At 49.4% G+C, this 26,345-nt stretch overlaps 1 protein-coding gene across 4 annotated transcripts in view; it reads left to right on the top strand.

The window, feature by feature from the left end:
• The window catches only part of LOC139766675 (protein Tob1-like), a 91,461-nt gene extending 65,715 nt beyond the window's left edge, over positions 1–25,746 (top strand). For 2 of the 4 annotated variants that reach the window (XM_071695581.1, XM_071695579.1), the window contains exon 2: positions 21,657–25,746. In XM_071695581.1, the coding sequence (XP_071551682.1) occupies positions 21,850–22,986 (1,137 nt within the window). In that variant the 5' untranslated portion in view covers positions 21,657–21,849 and the 3' untranslated portion in view covers positions 22,987–25,746. Of the gene's footprint in view, positions 1–7,415; positions 7,542–7,919; positions 7,941–21,656 lie in introns of those variants that run through there. The other 2 variants (XM_071695580.1, XM_071695582.1) reach the window with 2 other exon arrangements.
• Positions 25,747–26,345: the final 599 nt, after the last annotated feature.

Raw genomic sequence — 26,345 nt, 5'->3', positions numbered from 1 at the left:
ATGTATATGTTTACATTGTCACGTGTTCTGCAAGTCTCCTTGGGGGGGGGGGGGGCCTTAACCCATGGCGTTCCCCAGACACTTCACACTCCCTGATTAAGTCACCTCCCCAGGTACTACTGTAAACTTCCACTTTCCCAGAGGGAAAAACAAACAATTATTTGTCCTGTCCACCACAACAGTCAGGCTGCTGGAGCAGCTCCTCGCCATATACTAACTACCTACCCACCTTAGCTCTGTTGTGGGGGCCACAGACGATGGAGATGTTCTGGGGGCCACAGACGATGGAGGTGTTCTGGGGGCCACAGACGATGGAGGTGTTCTGGGGGCCACAGACGATGGAGGAGTCAGGGAGCACGGCAGGCAGGACGGGCCATCGCTAACCTAGTAGGGAGAGAAAGTATTGATTCACAGTCATTTCCACAGTTTTTTGCGGGCTTTGATGACATGGATTATTTGTCGTTAATCATCTGTTTACAGCTTTTCGCTAGATACGCTATTTTAGTCCACACACACACACACACACACACACACACACACACACACACACACACACACACACACACACGTGCGCGCACGATCATCGTTGGATTTCCCAGATAAAAGCCGGAATTTAGAATTCAGGAAACAGGAGTGGGAAAGACGTAAAACCGGGGAGGGGAAATCTCTTAAAAATCGTACCCGCGCGGTTATGTCAGGCGGCTTACGTGGCCTCAAACTTTGCCAATAAAAGAGGTGGAACAGGTCCCAATGTTACGTAAACAGATTACTTTCTTGCTCCAGGGTTCCCCCCACCTCCTCCTCAGTTTTTGAAGGTCGAAACTTAGAACAAAATGCGCGAAATAATGACTCCTGTGACTCTGTGACACTCAAGGTCACAGCGCTACCTTCTCACTGGGGTTCGGACCCTGTGCGTGCATATTCAGTGGAGCTCGGATCCGCCCGTGTTTACACTGAGTGGGACTAGTAATGTATGCGCCTATATTCAGTGGGACTTGGACCTTGAGTGTGTGTGTTTTGTAAATTCACTGCATCTGGGGTGTGGGGGTGCCGGAGGGCCCGCGGCGTGTGAATCGTCTTCAGTATATGGGGATCTGTCACCCTGCCTCGCAGTACAGTAAACGGAACCACGTACTGGAAATGGGGAAGTCGGTGCCATTTAGGAATATTGTTACTCGATAACTGCTCGAAATAGAACAATGTTGCGGGGAAGTTGCGTGACGGAGACCGCCTTAAATACGACCGACCTGTGGGTGGCGGGACCCATGACGGGCAGGTGTGTTAAGGAGGTAAACACAGGAAGGACGGGACTTGAGAAACACACACACGCACACATCAGCCCTCGTGATGATACGTGTTCTAACGGAACCCAACCCAGGACGCTGTTAACGCCAACGGGAATAACAGCCAACAGAGACATTTCTCCTACGAGCTAGTTAGTGGTAATTAGTCAGGTAGGTAGTTGGTCTTAACTGCTTCTTGTAGTTAATCACACTCCTGTATTCTGTGTAGAATAGTTAGATTGGGAAAATAGAATACATTTATTCGACTGGTTCTACGTTGTGTGTTCTATGAGCTCTTTTAGTAGGTCAGTGGGTAAGCCACACCGGCTCCAAGGAACCCTTAATGCGCAAGATTGATTAGCGAATTGGGCTGTTAAGAACCGGTATCACGTTAACCTCTTGAGGACGACGGTACGACCTTTGAGCACGATAGTACAACCCCGGCAGCACGGCCACGGTCTCAGAGTACGATGACCTGGCATTCCATCTGGGCCCCAACTATTGGTTAGTCGTGTCGATGACTGACTTGGCTAGTTGGTTGATGGTTGGCTGGGTAGGTGAGCCATGTCTGTTGACTGGGTACGTGGTTGGTTAAGAAGCTTGTCAAGGTTTCCTTGGTTGGTGAACTCGCTTTTTGGTGGTTGGTCGCCTGGCTCGTTCGTTGCTTAAGAAGGTGGTGGACTGTTTGGTGATTTAGGATGAGCAGAAGGCAGGGGCTAGGGGAAGGGAGGGAGGGTGGGTCGGGAGAGGGGGGAGGGGGTACAGAGAATGTCAAGGACCCTGGGGTGGCAGGCCTGGCCCTCCCCCCGACCTGCCTGGCTCAAGTTATCGATCAGCTTAAAGCCAGGAGCTGGGACGAGCAACCCCTTCCAGGGGCTGGGATGGGTGGCCTCCCACCTCCCCTCTCTCGTAGGCCTCCTCCCCCATCACAGACCTCCCCATATCCCTCCCACTGTGTCACAGAAGTGGAGGAAGAACTGAGACAGACTTGGGTCTCCCTCCCTCCTATCCCTCTGCTGCCACAGATGGTTAATGGTGATATAGGCCTCTCGTTCCTCCCTCACTGTGTCACAGACGAGCTGGGAGAGAGAGAGAGAGAGAGAGAGAGAGAGAGAGAGAGAGAGAGAGAGAGAGAGAGAGAGAGAGAGAGAGAGAGTATCGGGAGTGATATAGGCCTACTCTCTTCACTCCTTTTAGTCTCACGTAAGACTACAGGAATGTATTGTCAGCGTCGTAGGCCTAAATTTTTAACATATTCCAACATGTCGTAGATGAGGGAAAGTCTTGTAAAGGATGGGGATATGGGCCTACGTGTACTCCATTCACTGCATCGAAGTGAAGAAAGAATACTTTTCTGATTGTTTCGTGGAAGAGATAAGAAGGAATCAAAACTACAGATACTTTGTGTCTCACAGAAGATTGAAGAAAGTATCGAATCTGTTTTAGAGGAGCTGGAAGAAAATGGAGAGAGGCAGGAAGGCCTGATCTTGATAACTGTGCGGCCTCTCGTGACATGAGGAGGTTGGTCGGTGGAAGGTCGGTAGCGGCAGAAAGAGGCGCTGGAGCTATGGGTCACGTTGCTGGCCTTCCTGGCCATGTGGACGCCAGGGCGATGGCGTGGGGAGATATGGTGTGGCGTGGAGGAGGTGTGGGTCGATGTAGGGAGGTGTGGAGTTGAGCCTAGTGGTATACAGAAGTTGGAGAATATGGGATCGTGAAGGGAGGTTATGAAAGGTGTAAGTAAATCTGGGTAGGTCAGTGTGGGTCGATATGGGGAAGTGTGGAGAGACACTGTGGGAGTGGGGAAGCACAGGAAGCCTGGACAGGTGTTGGGAGATGGGTAGGGGTGTTGGGAGATTGGGTAGGGGTATGTGGGGAGGACGAGGACCTAGCGTCTTACCGTAGGTGATGGATGGACCATCAGGGCAGACCTGGTCAGTGGTGGCCGCTGAGGGACAGCGACGCGGATCGTGAAGGCTAGGTGACCTGGGCTCCTATCCACTCCCGGTTCTTATCCTTCTCGTTCTGAACCGCACCGAACACCCGATCCTCTTCCTGCTATTCCTCCAATGATGGATGGCTGGCAGGCCTGAAGTTCGATACTCCTCTTCCTTCTCCTTCCCCCTCTTCCATTTTCTCCTGTTGACGTCCTCCTTCAGAGCCTCTCTCGGTTTAAGGCCTCGCCTTCCGCCGGCGCCCGTGGGTCGCCTCCTTCAGAGGAGCTGGCCGACCTCACCCCCAAAACCTTACCAACGTCTTTGCACTGCGTCCTTGCAACCTCTCCACTGTGTCTGTCTGTGTTATGAATATTTCCACTTTGCTCCCTCCTCAGTCCGCACTCCCATACCCCAAACACCTTCATACATTCCTCTAAAATCAATTTCCCATCCATTAATCAAGTGCCACCCCCAGGCCAGCCCTTGTATGTTCGTCAAAGGTTGCCAAAATAAAAACAAAGCAAAATAGATGCTCTTCAAACTATTTTCGTGTTTCCATTAATTTTTCGCCGAGCGTTTATGCTTCGTTACCTCAAAGCCGGCAGTGAATCCCAAAAAACGTAACGCGTTGGCAGTTGGTAAATTGATAAATGATACGAAGGGAAAGCCAAGATAAGAGGAGACATTCTCCCAACACCACGTCGAGCTCTACGCCCTCAGGAGTCAATGGTTCTTAACATCATACTGACCGTAGGTGCCTGACCGAACGTTCCCTCTCACCCTTCGTGAGGTTTCCCCCTCCCCCTCATCAATCTGTACATGGATGTACATGGAAGTCATGGGAGGGTCACATGTATCCCCTGATTCTGGGGAGTAAGGTTCCTCACGAGGCCTCCCTGCATGGCTACACAACACCCGTAGATAATGGCCCAAGATAAGTAACGAAGGATAGGTGTCTCCCCCTTGCAAGGCCTCTCCGTATGGCCACACAATCCCCCTAGATAAGGGCCTCAGGTGCCTCCCATCCCTCCCCCTTCCCCTACAAAGGGTAGCAGTCCCCCCCCCCCCCCCCCGCGAGCCCTCCCTGCGTGGGGCTCCAGAAACTAGGTCAGGGGGGCTAGCACTCGGGGGTTGAGGGGAAGGGAAAAATCAATACCGCAGCCTTTAGTTGAATAGATGCACTGCCTCCCCCATACCGCCTAGGCCCGAGCCTCGCGCCTCCCGCCACCGCTCCTGCTCCTGCTGCTCTTCCACTTTCTGCTATCGCAACCCTGATGTTTGTTCTTACTCTTCCTGCTGTCGCTACTCTATCTGTTCCACAGCCTCCCATGGCTCCTCCTCCGTCACATGCCACGGCTGCTGCAGCTGCCCTCTGCCTCCCTCTCCTGGTGTTGGTACTGCCGGTGTGTGCGTGTGTGTATGCTCGTCTTCCTGCTGCCCCTCCCTCTGTGCCTCCTACTCTTCCTCCTGCTGTTGTGGTGTTAGTACTGCTACTGCTGCTGCTGCCTTTCACACCGCCACAACTGCCACCGCCGCTGCTGCTACTGCTCCTGCTGCAGTCGTCACTTGTGCTGCACCTGTTTCAGGGAAGCCAGCTGTCCCTCATGGGCCATGGTCATATTCATGACCCCGCGTCAGGGCTTCTGTTGTATTGGTTGATGTTGACAGACGGAACAGGCAGCGGCCTCAGAGCTTTTTATAGACGTCCAGGATGACCCTTGACCTCTTATATCCCTCCCACCACCCCAAACCACCTTCCCACCCGACCCCTCATCATCCTGAGTGGTCGACTTCACGCCTCCCCCACCTCCCCCCCCAACCTTTTACTTCCCCATCACACTGGGTGGCTGAACTTTCTCAACCCCACCACACTGGGTGACTGACCCCTCTCTACCCCACCACATTGGATGGTTGACCTCTCTTTACCCCATCACACTGGGTGGCTGGACTGTCTCTACCCTATCACACTGGGTGGCTGGACTCTCTCGACCCCACCACACTGGATGGTTGGCCTCTCCCTACTCCATCACACTGGGCTGCTGACCTCCCTCTACCCCATTACACTGGGCGGCAGACCTCCCTCTACCCCATTACACTGGGCGGCAGACCTCCCTCTACCCCATTACACTGGGCGGCAGACCTCCCTCTACCCCATTACACTGGGCGGCAGACCTCCCTCTACCCCATTACACTGGGCGGCAGACCTCCCTCTACCCCATTACACTGGGCGGCTGACCTCTCGACCGCCTGCTGAACCTCTCTCTCCGCCACTTAGTCGGCCGCGTAGCCACAGCTGAGGCTTCATCACTGACAAGGATGACATATATGGCTTCAGTTTGTAGGTGTAACCGGGTTATGTGGCCGGCCAGGTATGTGGCCACCGCTGGCAACTCTCAAACGACATATATGGCAACGACTGACACCATTCACATGTATGTGTGGCCTCATGACTGATGGGCAGATCTTGAATGTGTATCCTTAACTAGCATCTCATGCACGGAGGTGCGGCCTCAACCAAGGCGCTTCTGGAGGATGTATCTGACAGCAGGAAGAGAGAGAGAGAGAGAGAGAGAGAAGAGAGAGAGAGAGAGAGAGAGAGAGAGAGAGAGAGAGAGAGAGAGAGAGAGAGAGAGAGAGAGAACTATTCTTCTTGACGTATCCTTGTCTTGACACGGCCCTCCAGAGGGGCCAGAGTGAGTTTCATGACATAAGGGGTCACAGGAGCCAGGGTGACAGTGTTATGACGCAAGGACCCGCAGTTGCCAGAGTGACTGTGTCATGACGCAAGGAGCCACAGTTGCCAGAGAGACAGTGACATGACGCAAGGAGCCACAGGGGCCCGAGTGAACAAAGATGCCTTGTACTCTCGCTGAACTATTATTGATCACCGGGAGGAGACGACGCGTCACGCTTGGGCATCTCTGGATAACACCTGATCAACATTCGTGTCATTACGGAACAAGGGACGTGAACTTCATGACCTGCGTCCGTCAGTGGGGAGGGGGAGGGGGGGGGGGGGAGACGACGGACGCCAGCCAAGTATATCGGTTCTCATTAGCCTACAGTGCAGGGCCGAGTGCTTTGGAGCTTGGCGTGTGCTTCACGTTTGCATTTCATCAACATCCTTTTCACGTCGGGTGCTTGCGTAAACTGAAGCCCCGCCCTCCACCACCCCCACCAGGTCGGGAGGCGGCTGTTATGCTTGGAGGTGCAGTGACCTACTGTGGGGGGGGGGGGGGTTGTCTTCAAGAGCAACTGCTCTCCTCTCCTCTCCTCCCTCGTGTGATGGAACTCCCGACAGCCAGCCGCATGCAGCGTGCCTGCAAGCTCCTTTGAGGAGCGGAGAGGCGGGCTCTCAGAGCCGCGTGGGTTAGCGTGGTCTCGTCCCGACCGAGGGGGGAAGGTTTAGCGCGGGGTTGGGCCCGGGTGCCGAGAGGCCATGAGTCGGCCCCCTCTGCTGGCCGGGAGGCTGCCTCCTGACGTAACACTGAGGTGGCACACGCCTCCCCGACCCCCACGCTGGAGTGCCTCCCCGACCCCCTTTATGAGTGCCCTATGACCCCCAGCATGAGTGCCCTCTGTCACCCCCCCCCCACATTCACATGAGCACCTCTCACCATACACGGCCTGCGACGGCAAGTTGTAGTGGTGAGTTCAGGGGAAGACCTCTCGTTGTTGGCCAGACTGTAGCAGGATGGAACCTCCTTCCTCTTTCCCCCCCCCCCTTTCCATGAGTGGTAGTTGATGGGTGTAATTACAAGTGAAGTGGCGAAGAGATGATCAATAATGGATCAACAGGGGTGGGGGTGGTCCAGTGTCATGGTGGGTGGTTGGGGGCTTTCCATGCGCTACCGCGACCAAGGGGGCGTGTGGGTGCTCTTGCCCAGCATACGTCGCATGCCTGCGGCAAGCATGCATGAAGCCGGCTATGTGTGGGTCCCTACAAGCAACACAAAGCAGTTGGGCCTCGCTGTTGCTGCTGCTGCTGCTCCTCCTCCTGCTAGAATCGACCTGGTAGGTGGAGCGTGCGCGGGGAGACGTTTGGGTGGAGGAGGCGGTGGTGGAGGCAGCCATGATGGTGGTGGTGGTGGAAAGCCGCAGAAGTGGTGGTGGTGGTGGTGGTGGCAGAGGCGCTACACTCACACTACTGCTGCTGCTGCTGCTTCTGGTGGAGGAGGAGGTGGTGGAGGAGGTGGTGGTGGTGGCGGTGGTGTTGGTGGTGGTGGTGGTGGGCGTCACCAGAGGTGCCGGGTCGGTCAAGTGGAGCAGTTTGACGGAGGGAGGCGGGCGGCCAGCAGCCCCTACCAGCGCTCTCCTCCAGGCATGTGATCCTGCTGACTGTTGTCAGCCGTCAGTCACTCAGTGTCAGCTCATGCTTTTGTCAGTTCTCGCAACTAATGTGTCGTGGCTGCCGTTTACAGCGTCAGCTCAAGGTGTTGTCACAGATCCCTCCAATCCAATGTGTCGTGGGTGTTGACAGCCGTCAGTCATATTGTCAGCTCCTGGTGTGGTCAGCGCCTCACACACCCACCCACCTGCACCGTGCAAGCTGGTCCACCACAGACCATCAGCACCACAGGAGTCGAACACAAACAACTGCCGTCAGAGGAGCTGGAGGAGGAGGAGGAGGAGGAAACCTTCGCAAGCACAGGAGTCTGTCCGTCATTCAGGCAGGCAAGCAAGCACAACGAGAGGTCCCAGCAGGCAGGCAGGCAGGCAGGCAAGCAAGCACAGTCATGAACCGGAGCCCTTGTGTGATCAATAGCAGCAGCAGCAAAGGGAGAGAGAGAGAGAGAGTGAGAGAGTGAGTGAGAGTAAGAGAGAGCTCGTCACAAACACGTTTAAAACTCCCTCACCCAGCATGATGCAACCGTCCCAGTGCAAATGACCTCAGTGCATTCAGATATAAGGGAAATATACAGATATAGTCTCGTGTTCTGAGGATCGTTCAGGAGTTTCCGGCTCTGTGTGTGTGTGTGTGTGTGTGTGTGTGTGTGTGTGTGTGTGTGTGTGTGTGTGTGTGTTAGGTGTTGGTGCATGGGAAGCTACTGTCCTGTACCGTACTACTGTGTGAGGTGCTGCCCAGGCTGCAGGCCCCTCATGACCTGAGTTAGGTAACACCAGCACCATTACTGCTTACTGACATCATCCCTCCCCCTTGGTCTGTGCATGCGTCCTCTCTCTCTCTCTCTCTCTCTCTCTCTCTCTCTCTCTCTCTCTCTCTCTCTCTCTCTCTCTCTCTCTCTCATTCTGAGTCCTCCATCACCCCTGCCTCATTCTACACCCTTCTATTGATTCCTACATTTTGACTCTTAGCTCCCTCCATCGGAATATATATGTACCTCCCTCATGCCTCACCCTTAACTCTAGCTCCCTCCTTCAGCCTAGATCCACTTCTCCCTCCCTCCCTCACAAGGCACGATGATTCTACCTTCTCCTTCAGCTAGATTAACTCCCTCTCTCACTCAGTACCCTCCCCCCCTTTTCCCCTACGCTGTTCTGAACCCTGTTCTACTCTCCCTTCACTCGACGCCCTCCCTTCTTTCCCTCTTTCACCCATGGCATTCTTCAGATTTCCTTCATTCTGGACTCTCTGCTTTCTCATCGTACCCACTAACCTTCTTGCTTGTCGCCTTCCCTCTTTCTCCCTTCACACACACACACACACACACACACACACACACACACACAATCTACACCCTCAGTGATTTCCTTCCCCACTACCACCACACCACCAGCGCTCCATAATACCCCCCACTTCCACCCCCAACGTTGACCACGGCCAGTACCACCACCAGCATCGCCACCACCGCCGCCATTACCACAGCCCCACCACCACCACAACAACAAACAGACCTTAACACCTCTACTACCACGATCACGCCTTGAGATCCCACCACTGCACCATAACACCACCAATCACATTATAACATTACCATAACACCACCACCTCACCATGACACCACCAACCACACTACCACATCACCACCATGACACCACCACCGCACCATAACACCACCAACCACACTATAACATCACCACCATAACACCATCACCACACCATAACGCTGCCACCACACTATAATACTACCACCGACTTAACACCGCCACCACCCAGGAGAAGCACCATTGCATCAAAACACCACCACACAGTAATACCACCCTCACCACACCATAACACCACAATCACATCAGAACACCACAACATCACAGTAACACCACAGCCACTCTGCAGCACCACCACAGCAAAACACGCAGCACTTCCTACCACCACCTCAGCCAAGAAAGAGTGAGACCCTGTTCTTATGTGTAAGTAGAAGGGCCCCGAAGCCCCTCAACGGACGAACAATAACGGGTTGTCATGTTTACTACTTGGTCGTCGTCGGGATCACTAAACAGTCACTCCACTACAAATATAACAAAGGAAGAACATAAATAGATTCGTGACCTTACATGCAAACCACCTTCCTCCCCACCCCCATCAAACCTCCTACGACCACTGTGGACCCCCCCCCCCCCCCTCCCGAACCCTACAACCTCTCTCTGTCTTTCTTTCTCTCCCTCCCTCCCATTTTTCCCATACGTAGTCGAGAGAGAGAGAGAGAGAGAGAGAGAGAGAGAGAGAGAGAGAGAGAGAGAGAGAGAGAGAGAGAGAGAGAGAGAGAGAGAGAGGTGGGAGGGCAGTGGCTGTGGCAGGGTGAGGGGTGTCGCGTGTGTAACACCGGACACACACCAGATCCAGCGCCGAATATTCGATCCCATCAACAATACAGGAAAGGGATGGACAGCAGGAGGAGGAGGAGGAGGTGGTAGGTGGGTGGAATGGGTAAACACTGGCTGGCCTGGTGGAAGCAAAGACTGAAATATTCTCTCTCTATAACTGGTGAGGAAAACTGTGCCAGATGTGGTTGAGGGACGGGGGAGGAGGCTGATTATTCTGAGCTGGTGAGTGGCTGAGCACTGAGTTATCAAGGCTGGAATGCAAGTGCGATATGATGGAACGGTTTTGGAAGGAATGAAAGTGGAAAGGAAACATATGGGGGGGGGGAGAGGGAGGGTAAATAATGCAGATGGCAGAGTAAGGCGACGGAAATGGAAGGGCGAAATGATGGAAATGGGAGATTTAAGTGATGGAGAGGATAAGGTGTCCAGTGTCCAATAATGGGTAAGTGATGGGGGGAGATGTGTAGTGAGGAGATCGGCGATGGAAATTATTAAGAGTGATGGAGAGAGATGATGGATACATCGTAATGATGGAGGGAGAGATTTCCATGCGCGACGGAAACAAGAACACAGTCGACTGAAGGAGGAAAGAATGACCTTCTCTACAAGAAAAATTATTATAAAACTTCATCAAAATAAACCAGATCAGACAAAAATAAACCAGGACACGTCAGTTTAGAAACTTAAACCAAAATATGAAAATGAAAATTGAAACCTTGAGGGAACGAAGGGACTCGATGGAGAAGGGATGACAGTGGCAGACCTCCCCTGGACCCTTCCTCCCTCCATCTACTGTAGGCGACCATCGTCATGTCTTGGCTCAGGGGGTAGCTAGAGGAGGGGGTGGGGAAGGGGGCCTTGGTCTCTGGCGGTCAGACACGGTACGACCTCTTGAGCACGATGGTACGACCCCCTAAGCACGATCCTGAGTAAGATGGCCTGGCCTATAGCCTGGCCGTTCTAGCATCAGGTAAGAATAAGCCAGGCCATCATCATCCCCATGTGTCGTGCTCTAGGGTTCGTAACGTCGAGCCAAAGGCGTCTTGCTGTCGTGCTCAAGAGGTGACGTACCGTCGTGCTCAAGAGGTCGTCCGCCGCGCTCAAGGGGGGGGGGGGGGGTGGCAGTAATGGTTCTTCCACACGTGGGTCAGAGAGCTACAGACCAGGCAGGTTAACCATTCACACAAACATTAATATTTTGTCATCATGAACAGAAGGTGGTGGGGGGAGGGGGTCACATGTCGTATGCATATTACCCCTGACGCTGGCGTGCATTGGGATAGGATTCCGTGCATTGGAGCAGGATTCCGTGCATTGGGATAGGATTCCGTGCATTGGGATAGGATTCCGTGCATTGGAGCAGGATTCCGTGCATTGGGATAGGATTCCGTGCATTGGGATAGGATTCCGTGCATTGGGATAGGATTCCGTGCATTGGGATAGGATTCCGTGCATTGGAGCAGGATTCCGTGCATTGGGATAGGATTCCGTGCATTGGGATAGGATTCCGTGCATTGGGATAGGATTCCGTGCATTGGGATAGGATTCCGTGCATTGGAGCAGGATTCCGTGCATTGGGATAGGATTCCGTGCATTGGAGCAGGATTCCGTGCATTGGGATAGGATTCCGTGCATTGTGGCTCCTCTCGCTGCATTCCTAAGTGATTCTGAGCATGACCAATCAAGCTCCAGGATTCCATGTATGGCCCAGTGAGGTGTTTCCTGGTCCGCGAAAATATCTGGCCACTTGTGCGCCCTTCTGGGGTGAACACGAGGATCCTTTGTGTTCCAAGGTCTCCTCTTTTGGGGGAGGAGTTAAAGTGCTTGAACCATTCTGAAATCATCTGTTGTATTTTGACGATAACCTATGCTTTATGAAAGTGACTCGTCCGTTCACACACACACACACACACACACACACACACACACACACACACACACACATATATATATATATATATATATATATATATATATATATATATATATATATATATATATATATATATATTTGGCCATTCTTATATCATTTGGTACATTTTAGACCGGCAATGTTATAGTACTGGTGAGCGGTTTCAACATTTTCTTGTATTGTGTATCCTGCACTGTGCAGTTGGTACCTTTTCATTACATTCCATATCTTGCACTGTGCAGTGCAGGCAAACTGCGTGTAATTAACATTGACACTGTGATTCTGTAGTGATGTTGCACATTCTAGGTTGGTTATTGTATTTTCAAATATACATTTACTCTTCACGATAATTTTAAGTATTATGAAAACTGTATAGCGTATATACAAGCGTTATGAAATCTGTTTGTTACACTGAAAAGCATTATGGAGTCTGTTGCTCTTACAAGGATTATAGAATCTGTCTGTTGTGACTTAAAGCCACCTGCTGGAGTCTTACAACTCCTTAAATACCAAGTGTATGTATTATGCCCTTTTTTTTTTAACATAAAGCTTGATTTGTGGCGAACTAGATAGAACAGCAAGACGCTCATGTCATGTAGCATGATAAGAGATAACACAGCAGTGACTTGAATGACTGGGGATAACACAGCAGTGACTTGAATGACTGGGGATAACACAGCAGTGACTTGAATGACTGGGGATAACACAGCAGTGACTTGAATGACTGGGGATAACATAGCAGTGGCTAGAATGACATAACAAAGCAGGGGCTCGTATGACAGGGGATAACATAGAAATGGTCTAGCATGACAAGGATAACAAAGCATATAAGTAGCATTTCAGGAGATAACATAGCAGGGTCTTGCACGACAGGGATAACATAGCAAAGGTTACTGCAACAAGAAACACTGTGCTGGCTTGAATGCAATGGCCATGTGAGCATCATGCTTACGTATAGTTTCTATTAAACCTCCGTAAATGGCAGGGTGTTGGGGCTGGACGTTATAATGCTCGGTTTAATGACACAGTCCAAGGGTCTGGTGGTATAATGCTCGAAAAGGATAATGCTACGTGAGAGAGTAATGGTGTGATGCTCCGTACAGAGATCCTATAATACCGTGTCGAATGCGCTTGTGATACATGGCAGTGCCACAGTACTCCGTAGAATGTTACTACTGTGGAAAATAGAGGTATAATGCCCAGGAGGCTGATAGTCCTTCAGTTTACCACCCCTCCGTTAATCCTCTCTTACCCTCTGTACACTCCGTTGTTACTCTCCCCCTCCCCATCTTCCGTTTCCTGTTACCGTTTTCCTCAAGGCTGGTTCAGGTCGCCTGTTTTCTGATGTGATATTTCCTCACTTTCCCTTCAGTCGGTGGGGTCACTCCCCCGTTGACCCCATCAGGTCAGAGCATCGGTGGTGGGGTGGGGGGGTAGGTCACTCTCCACCCCTCCCCCCCACCTCCTCCTCCTCAGCTAATTCTTATTTCACTGCAGCTGTCTCGTCCCGTACCCTCCTCCCAGCCAACTCCTGGGTCACTGCATTAGTTTCATCCCACCCCCACCCCCCCCACCCTGTATCCCTACCCCCATCACAGTTTAACACTGACGTCGCTGCATTAGCTTAATCACCAGTTACCTCCTACCCCGGTCGTCCTCCTTGAACCACCTGAATGACGGCATTAATCACCCCTCTCCCCTCTTCCTTGTTAACTCTTGGATGATAATTTTTCTCTGTTTCTTGTCTTCCCCCAAGCTTCTCTACTCACCTCTTCACCAATTTGATCCTTGGGGGAAGCAACTGATCACCACCTCCTCCCCAGTTAACACCTGTGGGACGGTAGTAATCAGCTCCTCCTCCTCCTCCTCCTCCCCAGTTAACACCCAGGGGATGTCATTAATCACCTCCCCAGCTAACACACGGGTGACGATATAAATATAGTCTCCTGCCCCTCCCCAGTTAACACCTAGGAACGTTATTAATCCCCTCCCTCCCCAGTTAACACCTAGGAACGTTATTAGTCCCCTCCCCTGCCCAGTTAACACTGGGGAACGTTATTAATCCCCTCCCTCCCCAGTTAACACTGGGGAACGTTATTAGTCCCCTCCCCTGCCCAGTTAACACCTGAGGGGACTATATCAATAACCCCCCTCCCCCCCAGGTTAACAGTTGCGTGACGGTCTCAATCGCCATTCTCCTCCCCAGTTAACACCAGGGTGACGGTGTCAATCACCTCTCCCTCCCTAGTTAACTCCTGGATGACGTCATTAATCATCGCCTTCTTCTCTCTGGTGTAACTTCACATGGAGGGATCCCCCCCCCCCCTCCCTCCTCCTCTGTTACCGTATGGCCTGCCTGGGCCAGAACACCTGCACGCTCGGTTATTGATTCACGCTCGTCAGCTACTGCTGCGGGAGCCGGACGCCCCTCGCGAATGTCGCGTCAGGGGGAGGGGGGGGGCAAGAGGGAGGAGGGAGAGATGTAGAGGGAAGCCTTCGTCGTCGTCGTCGTCGTCGTCAGGTGACAACCTCTCTCGGGGGGTCTCCCTCGGGCCGTGAGGCCCTGAGGTTGTGAGGTCTGGCCAGGCTTGGCCTGGCCTGGCAGGCTCCTCCAACACCCAGTGTGGACGGTCCTGGCTGAGGCTAGGGGTGACCGGGGCCCCCACCTCCAGAACCCCCTCAACCCCAGCGGGGAGCGATGAGGTTGTGGCGCCTGTAGATTTCTAGTCAATGGTATATAATCCATAGGGCATAGTTATCGGGTCAAAGGTCACGCCATCACACCCATGGGTCGCACGGGTCAACCACCAGGTCAGCTATAAGCCTTTGTGTGTGTGTGTGTGTGTGTGTGTGTGTGTGTGTGTGTGTGTGTGTGTGTGTTTTCCTGGCGCTGTGGCCCGGGGTCACAGTACAACATATCAGCGGTAAATCCTATTGAAAACCGCTGGCGTGTCCCTTGTATACCCTGGGGGTAAATATCGCATGCTTTCTTTTTTTCCCCCAGGAGTCTGTTGGAATATTCCCCCCCCCTTACCCCCCCCCCAACGTTTTCAGTGAACTAGAGGGAGGAAGGTACGGGAGTAGGGGTGGGGGGGGGGTGTCGTCATGGTGAGGATGAGAGGGGTGAGGGTCATGGATGGAGTGGTAAGGGGGGTGCGTGAGTGAGGGTCATGGGTGGGGTCGTATGTGGGGAGGTCGTCACGGCCACACATCCCGCCGCTAACTGGAGCAAGTGTTGATAGTATACATTCCCAAGGTCTCCGCCCTTCTTAATGTGGGTGTTTGGCGAGAGAGAGAGAGAGAGAGAGAGAGAGAGAGAGAGAGAGAGAGAGAGAGAGAGAGAGATAACGATTATGGCACCAGGTCAGACAACTCTTGCCTCACATGTCAGTAACATGTATACAAACAAAGCCCCTTGGGTGGTGGGGTGGGAAGTGGGCGGTGGGATGAGGGTGTGGGGTGGAGGGGGGAAACACTGATCTATAAACCGGTGGGTCGGGACTGAAGGCCCGCCCCCAACCCCCACTCCGTAGGGAGAGAGAGAGATAGAGAGAGGGTGAGAGTGAGTGAGAGCGGCCCAGCCCCAGCCAACCAGGCCTCTGTGTGGCAGAGGGCACACGATTACATGACATCCTCTTCCTCCTCCACGTCCCACTACCTCCTTATACTGCCTTGTTTCCCCCCCTCATACTGCCGTGTTTCCCCCTCATACTGACGTGCTTCTTTCCTCTCTTACTAGCCGGTTTCTTATGCTGGTGTGCCGCTCCCTCATACTAGTGTGTTTCTTCCTCATACTGTCGTGCTTCTCCCTCATAGTGGTGCGTTTCTGCCCCCTGATACTGATATCTCTCCCTACTATTGGTTTCAGTCAACTTGCTCTTACACACTCACACTCCTCCCATCCCTTCGAACGTCCGCCATGTCACCTTTCGGCCTACCTCCCACCCCTTTCCTCCATTTAAACCTTACCCTTCACATTCTCAACCTTCCACAACCTCCCTTTCCACTTCCCTTCACCCGCTCCCCTCCTGTCCCCTTCCTCTAGGCTGTCCAGGACTCCGAAGAACCACCTGGAGTGGGCGTAGACCCGCCTAGTACTTCCGAGTGGCGGAGGAGGACCTGCCTGCTGTAGTAGGGACCGTTGGACTTAAGAAACACTCGGAGTGGGTGTGGCGGACCCGTCTGGTTTTAGTACCGTTAGCTTTACTGTAGCGTTCCTCAGTCTAGGCCAGCAGCAGCTTGAACTGTTTTGCCAACACAGTCGGTGAACTCGCACTCTGAAGACCTCTCGACCATACGAAGTTGTGTGATATGAAGGCGTGCGTTGGCGAACGCGTATACGCCAAGTGAACTTGTGGTCAATAATCGTTTTTGTACGAGGGTGAACAGGTCATTATAAGGCCCGGGGTCGCATCACTGTACCCAAGGGTCGTATACGCTCGTGCTCTAAGGTCGTCCTGTCGTACTCAAGGGATTAATCTATTTCGGGTTTTCTTCTTGCACAAATATTTTCATATATATTTTTTTGCCATCTGGGGCATCAGTGTTTTGACTTTCTTCCCATTTAAGATTATTTTTGCCTTTTGTTTATATGCTAATAAGATATATGTACATTTCTGTATATAATTTCTTTTTTAGTTTATCATTTATGTTTTTATTCCAGAGTTCTATCCCGCGTGCCGACATGCTTCACTGTTTATCTTTTCGTACAAGTATATTTTTCACTATCTATTCCTGAGACTTGATAGATGTCTAATGTCTGTACTTCGTTCTGCCCTATATATTTCAGTGTTGAGGTCTCCTGCCTGATATATTTCATAATTCATTCTTGCAACCTGGTATTCTTCGAATATTTATTCCCGTGCGCATATATATTTCACTGTAGCCATGCCTCCTGGTGTATTTCACTGTTTAGTCTTGCATCCTGATATATATAATATTTCCGGGTGTTGGTTTACTTCATCCGTGTCTTCCTTTATTGTCCTGATAAGTTTATCTGCCAGTCCTTTAATATATTTATTATATTTTTTTTCATAGTAATAACTGATGTATTCTGTGACTACTTTTATTTCCTACGATTTTCAGTACGTTTTTTTAATATATTTGTTTTGTCTATTTGATATATTTCATATTTTCATCTATATTTGTTTCATTTATTCCCTCCAACATGCTTGTATATTTCACTGCTTTTGTTTTTGAATATCTCACTGTTGGTCTCTGTTTTCACTTGTACATTTCAGTTTGTACTTTGCCTCTGTAGTACAGATATATTTCACTCTTTCCGTAATTACACTCTCGTCGCTACTTACGTATACTTCAAAAGTCTTCGTACTTCCTAATATATTTCACTATTGTCTGATATTTTAAACACCTCTCTATTTTTATTTCTGGTATATTTCTGATTTATTTCCAGTTGAGTCACAATTGATTTCCTCCAGTATTATATGATTACTAGTTTTAATGGGTTTTATTATCTCACATGAATGAATTAAAGTTTAATTGCCTTCTTGACACGCCATGAATAAATTATTCACTTCGCTAGTTTCCTCTTGAGGGAAATCCTGTTCACTCCTCCACCTTGATCGATAGATAGGTGTTCCCTGCTCCGCTGATGACTGTAACGTTAGTCTTGCCCACACCGTAGCCAGTGAAGTGATAAATAAGAGTGTTGTAATTAGCCGTTTATTATTCAATAAACACCTGGAAAACAAAAACAAAAAAAAAATCCTTTTTGAGCCCGACGGTACGACCCTGAGAACTGAAGGTACGTCTCCTGAGCACGACCGTACGACCCTTGGGCAATGACTGTACGGGTCTTGAGAACGAGGGTGACTAACCCACGACCCGACCCTCAATGGTTTGGTCAAACGTTACCCCAACATATCGAAGGAGGTCGTTCCGTCGTGCTTATGGGTCGTCCTCTTGTCTTAAAATGGCTAACATAACGAAAGGAACCCTTAAATTCCTTGACGGCCTCCTCAAATATTTCACCTCTCTTAAAATGAATCCCCGCGCCCTGCAAATTAACGGCTCCAAAATTGCCCCATAAACCTTTAAAATCACTTGAAAGCTCTTTTAAGAACTGCACCGTCTGCAGTTAAAATCAGTCCAATGGTCATTTAAATGGCAGTACCTTCTTTCCCCGAACTGTTCCGCTCCTCAATAAATAACGGTTAGTGTAAACGGAGCATCGCCAATACACAACCGCTGGTTTTACAAACTGGTTTAAATATTGCGAGTTGCAAGCCCTTAGAGGGTCCTTCCACTCGTATAACTTAATTACACTAGTCCTATGAATCTAAAATATTACGTTGTTATGGGAACTTAAAATATAAGTTACATAGCCGTTCTGGCATCACTGAAGGCGACCCCACATACACATATATAACTCCAGCGGGAGCAAGAGCCTGCTAAGCCCTTGTGTAGGTTAGGTTGAGAAGCCAATAGATTGTAATGGTGCAGAAAATTCTCCCCCACAGAATGTAAACAACTTCGGCTTTCATTCAAACTGGGAAGGCGAAAAGTTGCTAAATAGTGTTTTCATTTTCTTTTCACAACCGTTGTAGGAGGAAGTTGATTAACCCAGTTTAAGAGAACCTTAATAATTCAACGACTCTGAGCCTCAGTTTTGATTGAATCGTGGATTCGAAGACTACGAAATTATTTTCGTGGTGCAGGTGTGGACGCCCCGATGCTTAACAGTTACATGTTACGACCGGTAATGATAGTGGCTTTGCATGCAACATAGTCGCTCACGACTATATTTGGTGTCTGTTGACATTTTAGGGTGTTGTTCTGATGTACAACGCAGAACTATATTAAGCTTTGTTCTCAGTTCTGTTCGCACAGCCACCATATATATATATATATATATATATATATATATATATATATATATATATATATATATATATATATATATATATCGGTCTACTGTGTTGTTTGTTTGTGTGTTAGTGTGTGTGTGTATGTGCGTGTGTATGTTTGTAGAGCGTAACTCGGGGCGCGGGAGGTGACACACCATGATCAAAATACCCCCGCGGGGGCAACACGCCACCTAACTATAAGCGACCCGGCAACGCTCGCCAGAACCTTCCAGAACACTGCCGGCAGCGGGGTGTAGGGAGGGACTGGGGAGGTTGGTGCGTGGGGAGCATGGTGGGGTCCTGAATGTCCTGCGTCGAGACTTAATTTATAATGAATTATCATCCTCTACAAGGGGAATACAGCATAATACGCAGGGTTGGAGCCGGGAGATACGAGCAAATACGTCAAGGTCAAAGAGACGTAAATGCAGGGCAGCATCAAGTTTGACTCTTGCGGCTCAAATATTTAAAGACGCTTTCCTCACTACCTCTTGTTTAAAACATACTATCTTGAGCCGAGCGGAAGGCGAACGTAAGGCTCAAAGTGCCTGATCCTTGGACGCCGTGGCAAACGAAACCATCGGGGTGTTGCGTCAGAATTCCGTGTTCAGAGGAGCAGACGCAGAAGCGTTTCGTACATGGACACGGTCGGTCAAGGTCATCGTTGCTCCACACTGACGCAGATCAGCAACTGATCTTCAGCGCATTAAGAAATGTCCTATTTTTCATCATTATTTATGGCAAGTTAAAACCCACGAAGGTTCAAGTTCGTTATGCAAATTTTCCACTCTGTGAAGATAGGGGAAAATTCCGCGCCTACAGAAGCCAAGCCTAATCGATTTCTGCCCGCGGAATGTTCAGAAAAGGACGAACTAAAGATAAAAATACAACTGGGAACCTGTTTTTTATTCAAGCTTTTTTTTCTTGTGAAGGTTTGGCCATCTTGTAAGACATGATCCGTCATGAGGAGAGTCACAGGAGAGTAATTATTTGTCTGAGCAGCCGATGGGAACTCTGGGAATGTGTTTAATAGGGAGAGAATCTTGAGGGAGTGGTCAAGGTCAAGAGGAAAAGAAGAGCGCATTGTGTGCACCACCCACCCAACCCCCGGTGATTCTCCACCCTCAGGCACCAGCACAACATTTCCGTGGTCCTCCACCCTCAGGCAACGCTTACCCCCACGCCCACGCGCACTCTGGCCCTGATGCCATCCTAGCTACTACTCTGTTATTATTCATATCTACTAACTTTACTAGTATAGGTTTGAAACCTCTCGCGCCTCGTGCTGTCAAAGATCACTAATTATATATATATATATATATATATATATATATATATATATATATATATATATATATATATATATACTGCTTTCTTGTACCATAGATAAACAGTCGCTATCCAATGTGTACGTACACAAACGATGATTATTAATATATACAGTACGAATATTCAGTACCTGACAATTGTTGGATGATAGATATATTATTCACGACCATCACATGCATAATGAAGGGGATATTTCCTTCTCTTACGTTGCCTCGAGACGACTGCAGCATGTACAATGATGAATAGTCAAACGCTCCTCAGCTGGAATTTCATGATTTTTTTTCTGTACCACCTGACAGGGAAGCCCGATCGACTAGAGTTTGGTTTCGTGGCTTGGTTAGTTTCCCGGACGGCGTTTGTTAATAGACTACATTCAAAGGATATATATAAAATCGTGCTAATTCAGAAATTTTAGCCCAACAACAGAGGAGAACTTTCAGAGTGACGTGATACGTTATAAACCGGGATGTTCGTTCCCTTGAGCCACGGGGAAGGAAATCTGATCCAGGATGTCTGGTTTAAAAGTATTCCCCGCTCCAAGACATTAATCGCTCTGGCAAACATACCCGACGGGTCACGTGGTACATTACCAAACGTCTTTCTCGGGAGATGTGCGTTATCCTCCTCCTCCTCCTTCCCTGCAGACATATCAAGGTTACATGGAAGGTTTGGTTCAGTACCTCCTGCGCTCGATATCTTCCCACAGTGTCGGTAATAAATATGTTATATAACTGCGCGGTATAGACCATAAGGCTGGGCTAACGATCCCCCTCCCACTCGGGCTAGTTTCAAAGCTGAAATTCTTGAACCTCGGGCTTGATAGACATTCTGTCCTCTTCTCAGACCAGCTGGCGGTGTGTATTAGGAATTCATAGGCACTACAGTTATTGATGAGGAATGCGATCTGCAACACTGGCTCGGATGCAAACTGCAGGTTGGCGAGTTGGGGTGGGGTGGGGTGTTGGCGAGCCTGGCGGACTGCTGGCAGGGTTAGGGTAGCAGGATTAACTGCCGAGCCAACTATTTCCCAGCGTCGCATGTTTACCCTAGTGGAATTTTCAAACTTAATCTTGTTTAAAATGAAAAACTACAATTAAAACATCTAGAAACGGTTTCTTTTTATATTATTCTCTCTCTTTCCCTCTTCCTATGTGCCACATAATAGCAGGTGGTGATGATAACCCGTGAAGGTGTACGGTATTAGAACTCGTGCTAACCTAATACCTTACTGGGTGTGTATTTCTGCTAGTGAGCGGCCGCTCCGGCCCACGGATTACGACGCAGTGCGGCGCCACTACCAACCACACGGACAGGAAACCCAGTGCATATAAACACACTTTTTACCTTGATCGTGGCGGTAGTGTTTTAGGAACCTATATGATGAACGTGCTTGTGCCTTCGATTGTGGTGGGTTATGGAGTCTTATGAGGTGTAGAAGTATACAAAGTAGGGACTGGTCGTCGCGTTGGTGATAACATCAAAGAGTGTGAACAGTTTGTCGCATCATATCGTATACTATAGATGTGTTTTATTTCTTATGTTGGTTTGTGTTTACATCTCTGTTATCGTATTATGCGAATGACTAACAGTTGCTCTTCTTCTACAGGAGCGTGTGATACAGCGGCAGGAGCGCCTCACCAGAGCAGAAGACACGTCACCATCAACACTGTCGTGAGCACACGCCGTCTCGCAGCAGCACCTCAGTGTTCCAGCGGTACCTCACTCCTGTCGCAGCTGCCCGTCACAATTCACGAGTAGCGTTGTCGTGCCCTTAAGACTCGCCCTCAAATCTTCCCACAATGCACCTTGAGATCCAGGTGGCGCTCAACTTCGTCATTTCATATATGTACAACAAACTGCCACGGCGGCGAGTCAACATCTTCGGAGAAGAGCTGGAGAAGGCGCTGAAGGAGAAGTTTGAGGGCCACTGGTACCCAGACAAACCCATGAAGGGATCCGCCTACCGCTGTCTCAAAGCCGGAGACCCTATCGACCCCGTCCTGGAGAAGGCGGCGAGGGAGGCAGGCATGGAGATCCGAGAGATCAAGGATAACCTGCCAGAAGACCTCGCCGTCTGGGTCGACCCTGGCGAGGTCTCCTACAGGATCGGAGAGAAAGGTCAGATCAAGATCCTGTACTCAGAGGCAGCAGAGTCCGCCACACAAGAGGAAAACCTTGACAAGGAGGTAACCAAGACCTTCAACCCAGAGGCACAATGCTTCAAGCCCATCGACAACCTGAGTTCGTCCCTTAGCAACGTGTCGATAAGCCCGAAGTCGACGTCGCCATACTCGGCCAGCTCGCCCACGCCGCCCTTTAAACAGCGGGAGGCGTCGCCCATCAACGCCTTCCTGAACAAGAGTTCCGCCCCTCTCACCTTCACAACCGCTACCTTCGCCCAGACAAAATTCGGGTCCACAAAGCTAAAGACAAGTACCAAACGTGCCAACCGCATGTCGCCTACAGAGTTCTCGCACTACATCAAGCAGCGCCAGATGATCCAGCAACAGCAACACGTGCAACAACAACAACAGCAGCAACAGCAGGCGGTGGCGGTAGCGACGGCCGGGTTCGGCAGTCAGTTCCCCCCGTCCAGGCCACGCTCACTGAGCCCCAACCCGCCGCTGGAGCCCCAGGGGGTCTACTTCCCCGGGGGCGCCCCGGGGGGCGGGGCGTACAACCCCTGGGGCCGCGGGATGTTCGACCAGAGCTTCACCTCACCGTCCTTCTTCACCGACCTGCTCCCACCGGCCAGTCAACAGGCGCCCGCACACAAGTTCCCACCTATGTATGAACCCTTAAGTGGCGCTATGATGGGTGGGACGGCCCCCGGCGCTGCCTCCATGGGCGCGGGCGACAAGGCGACAGCGCTGAACGAGGGTGTTATGGGCGTGTACCCAGCCTCCCAATACCAGCACCTGCTGGTGGCCAACTAGAGGAGAGGCGGGCCAGCCACAACACCAGCAGCCTCCTCGTTGTCTCCCTGACCCGCCACGGAAACAAAATCAAAAGGTGTCGCCTGAACTTGAGCGTGTCCCAGCAGGAGGACGGCGGGCGTGTGGGCGTGTGGGCGGGGCAGCTGGCTGCTGGCCGCCGCCGCCCACGCCCGCACCAGTAGCAGATCTGACACCACTTGCCATGATCCTTCACCTTTTATAATTTTGTACTGCCTCAGGTATAGACTCTTTTGGTTTATAGTATAATGACGAAGATGCCCATGTTTCCTAGAACAATACAGAGTTGCCCAAGGCTTATCGGACTAAGGTAATTGAAAGGTTGACTTTTCAAAGCCGATGGTTGTGAAACTGTACATAGGTTATGTTTGCTAGAACATTACGAGGGTTCCTCTATCGTAGGAGTGATTGAGACTGTTCACACTTGTTGTAAGCATGGATAAGATTACATTGTTGTACAATATGTACTCTTTATTATCATTAACAAATATGGCATATATTTTTCTTACTTGTACAACTATTAACTAACCGGTACGGTTTCTCGTAAGGTACGAAAACTAAATAATTTTGTGATAAGACGTGTGATAGGAGAATGCAGTAGCGGTCCAGTACAAATATACACCCAATCTTGTTAACCTTAGAGGAACACTCCCGCGCCAGTCTTGACAAGGGACTATAAAAATGATATATATATATATATATATATATATATATATATATATATATATATATATATATATATATATATATATATATATAAAAGGAAAAAAGAGTATAACCGTTCTAACCCAATCAGTCATCACCACGCTACTGTGAAGACAAAAATGTTCATGAAAAAAAAGAGGGGTAACAAATGATGATCCGATACTTCGAGGAGTAAAGTAACCTCCTCTCTGTGTGACTCTCCGGAGGTCCTACCGCGGGACCTGCCGGTGTGGCGGCTCACTGGCCCGCCTCCCAGGGTCTCCTCTTAACAAACTCCTTTTTTTTTCTTTTTTTTGTCCCGAGGAACAAGGTGACGACGATACTCGTGTGTGTGTGTGCCGCCGCCAATGGCGACACCATAAAAAAAAAAACCAAGGTGACAAGATGGGCTCGAGGGTGTGAGTAAAGGAGAAAGTGTGTATGAGAGAGGTGAAACCGGTTTTGCATAGCGAGAGAAAGAGAGTGAGAAAGCGAGAGCGAGAGGGAAAGAAAGGTTTTTTCAGAAGTGGTGATGGTTTGGAGGGTCTTTGAGGAGAACGTTGAATATTTTGCTGTTACATGTTTTATCTCTCATATCGACGGTAGACGAGGGTAGATCAGTAGATACATTGTAGAATACATAACTCGAGGGCCGTGTTGCAGCCCCGGGGATTTTATATTGAATGTTATCTGTGTTAGTTTTCACAAGTTTTCAGTGATTGTGCGAATGATGGCTAATATTTTGGTAATATTTCTACAGGTGTAGCATAACCCACATTCTGTCTGCAAAGATCCTTTTAAAACTCACCTTACCTGTTGTGTAGTTTTGGACTGGTACGTTTACAAGTGTCTCTATAAGCTGGGATGTGTTAAAGCTCAGGCTTAAAAAAGAATATATATATATATATATATATATATATATATATATATATATATATATATATATATATATATACCAGGTCCAGGATTAGAATACGCCAGAACCCAGGCTATGATTAGCCAGGTCCAGGCTACGCCAGGTCAAGATCTAGGCTCCCAAGAATTCGCCAGTGCCAGGCCATGAAACATACGCTAGATCTGGGCTACAACACGCCTGAACCTGGCTCGTGCACGCCTGATCGCGAACTAGCTATACCAGGGCTAATCTTCGCAATGAAAAAATTATATATATATATATATATATATATATATATATATATATATATATATATATATATATATATATATATATATATATATACATATATGTATGTATGTATCTAAAGACACGAGTGGGGCGAGTTCACTGGTGGTCATAAAGCCAAGGAAGGCCCCATGTTCGGCCGCCTCACTGGTTATCAACACGTCTCTGGTTGCTCCAAAAAATATTTTAGTCTTAATGGAAAGGGCAAGATATATATATATATATATATATATATATATATATATATATATATATATATATATATATATATATATATATATATATATATATATTAAGCTGTCAATGACCCACAGAAATTTAATGAATCTGGGTTGTTGTTTTGTCAATAGTCAGATGATAATCACTGTGTAATTAAGATTGTAATTAGACACGCTTGGAGGTGTGCCGGATGCCAGCGGTGCCGGAGGAGCCGGTAGGAGGGATGGGGAGACAGACAGACAGACAAGACTGGCTGGCTGGCTGGCAGTGAGGCCTGGTTGGCACTGATCTATGCTTCCCAAGCTGTCCAGGGAAGAGCTTGGCTCCCACTCACACCACCCCCGTCCCTCCCTCCCGTCCGTGGCTCCGGCGTCGTTCGCTCCTGGTGACCAACGGAACTGCAAGATACTGACTGTCTTTGTAACCATACTTGCATCTCAAATTATTATATGCAGCCCATTCCTGTTTCATATATGAATTTGTCATTATTATTGTCTTTCTAGTCACAAAGTTACTACTATTTTTCTAAACGGTGACGCCCTACCTGGCTTGCCAGAGATAGACAGGCTGTCTGCAAGTATAATATATTCATTTTTATAATTTCTTATGTTTTTATTATTGTGAAAGAATTAATAAATGTGTAGTTTGCAAATTTACATTTTGATTTATTTTAGTTCACATCAAGAGTTACCTCTTCTTCCTTATCGATTCTTGTGTTCTTGGCATATGGAACTCTGAGACCACCCTTAGCCTCGACCTCCTCCTCCTCCTCCACCAGGTCCACCCTAGAGAGATCCTCCAGTAAGGACCACTTCCAAACCACTCTAGATCTTTACTCGTTTTTTTTTTTTTTTTAATTCTCTCTCTCTCCCCCTGGCCCTAGGTTCGAACTGGGGGTTGTCTCAGATAGTGGTTTGGTTGAAGCCCCACTTGATGTATGTGTGTGTGTGTGTGTTACTGGTGGTCTGGCCAGGTTGGTCGGTTACTGAATGGCGAAGAGCGAGAAGCCTGGACATCAGCCGCTGCTACAGATGCTAAAATTCAAGCCTTGCTTCCTCTTGTAATCGCTGTGAACTAAAATTTCAGAATTCCTCTTGATTTCTTAGCCAATAACTACGTCGTTACCAATCATGTCTAAAAACACTATCCATGAGTTGTAGGGCAACGTTACAGAATTCCCCTTGTGCCAACAGTTGTAAAAAAAAAAAAAGAGTTTTGAAATTGTAGGATTCCTCTTGACTTTTTGATAGCCACA

The sequence above is a fragment of the Panulirus ornatus genome, chromosome 58 (assembly GCF_036320965.1).
Source record: "Panulirus ornatus isolate Po-2019 chromosome 58, ASM3632096v1, whole genome shotgun sequence".
Taxonomy (NCBI): Eukaryota; Metazoa; Arthropoda; class Malacostraca; order Decapoda; family Palinuridae; genus Panulirus; species Panulirus ornatus.
The sequence above is the reverse complement of the archived record's forward strand: the minus strand, read 5'-3'. Positions and strand labels throughout refer to the sequence as shown.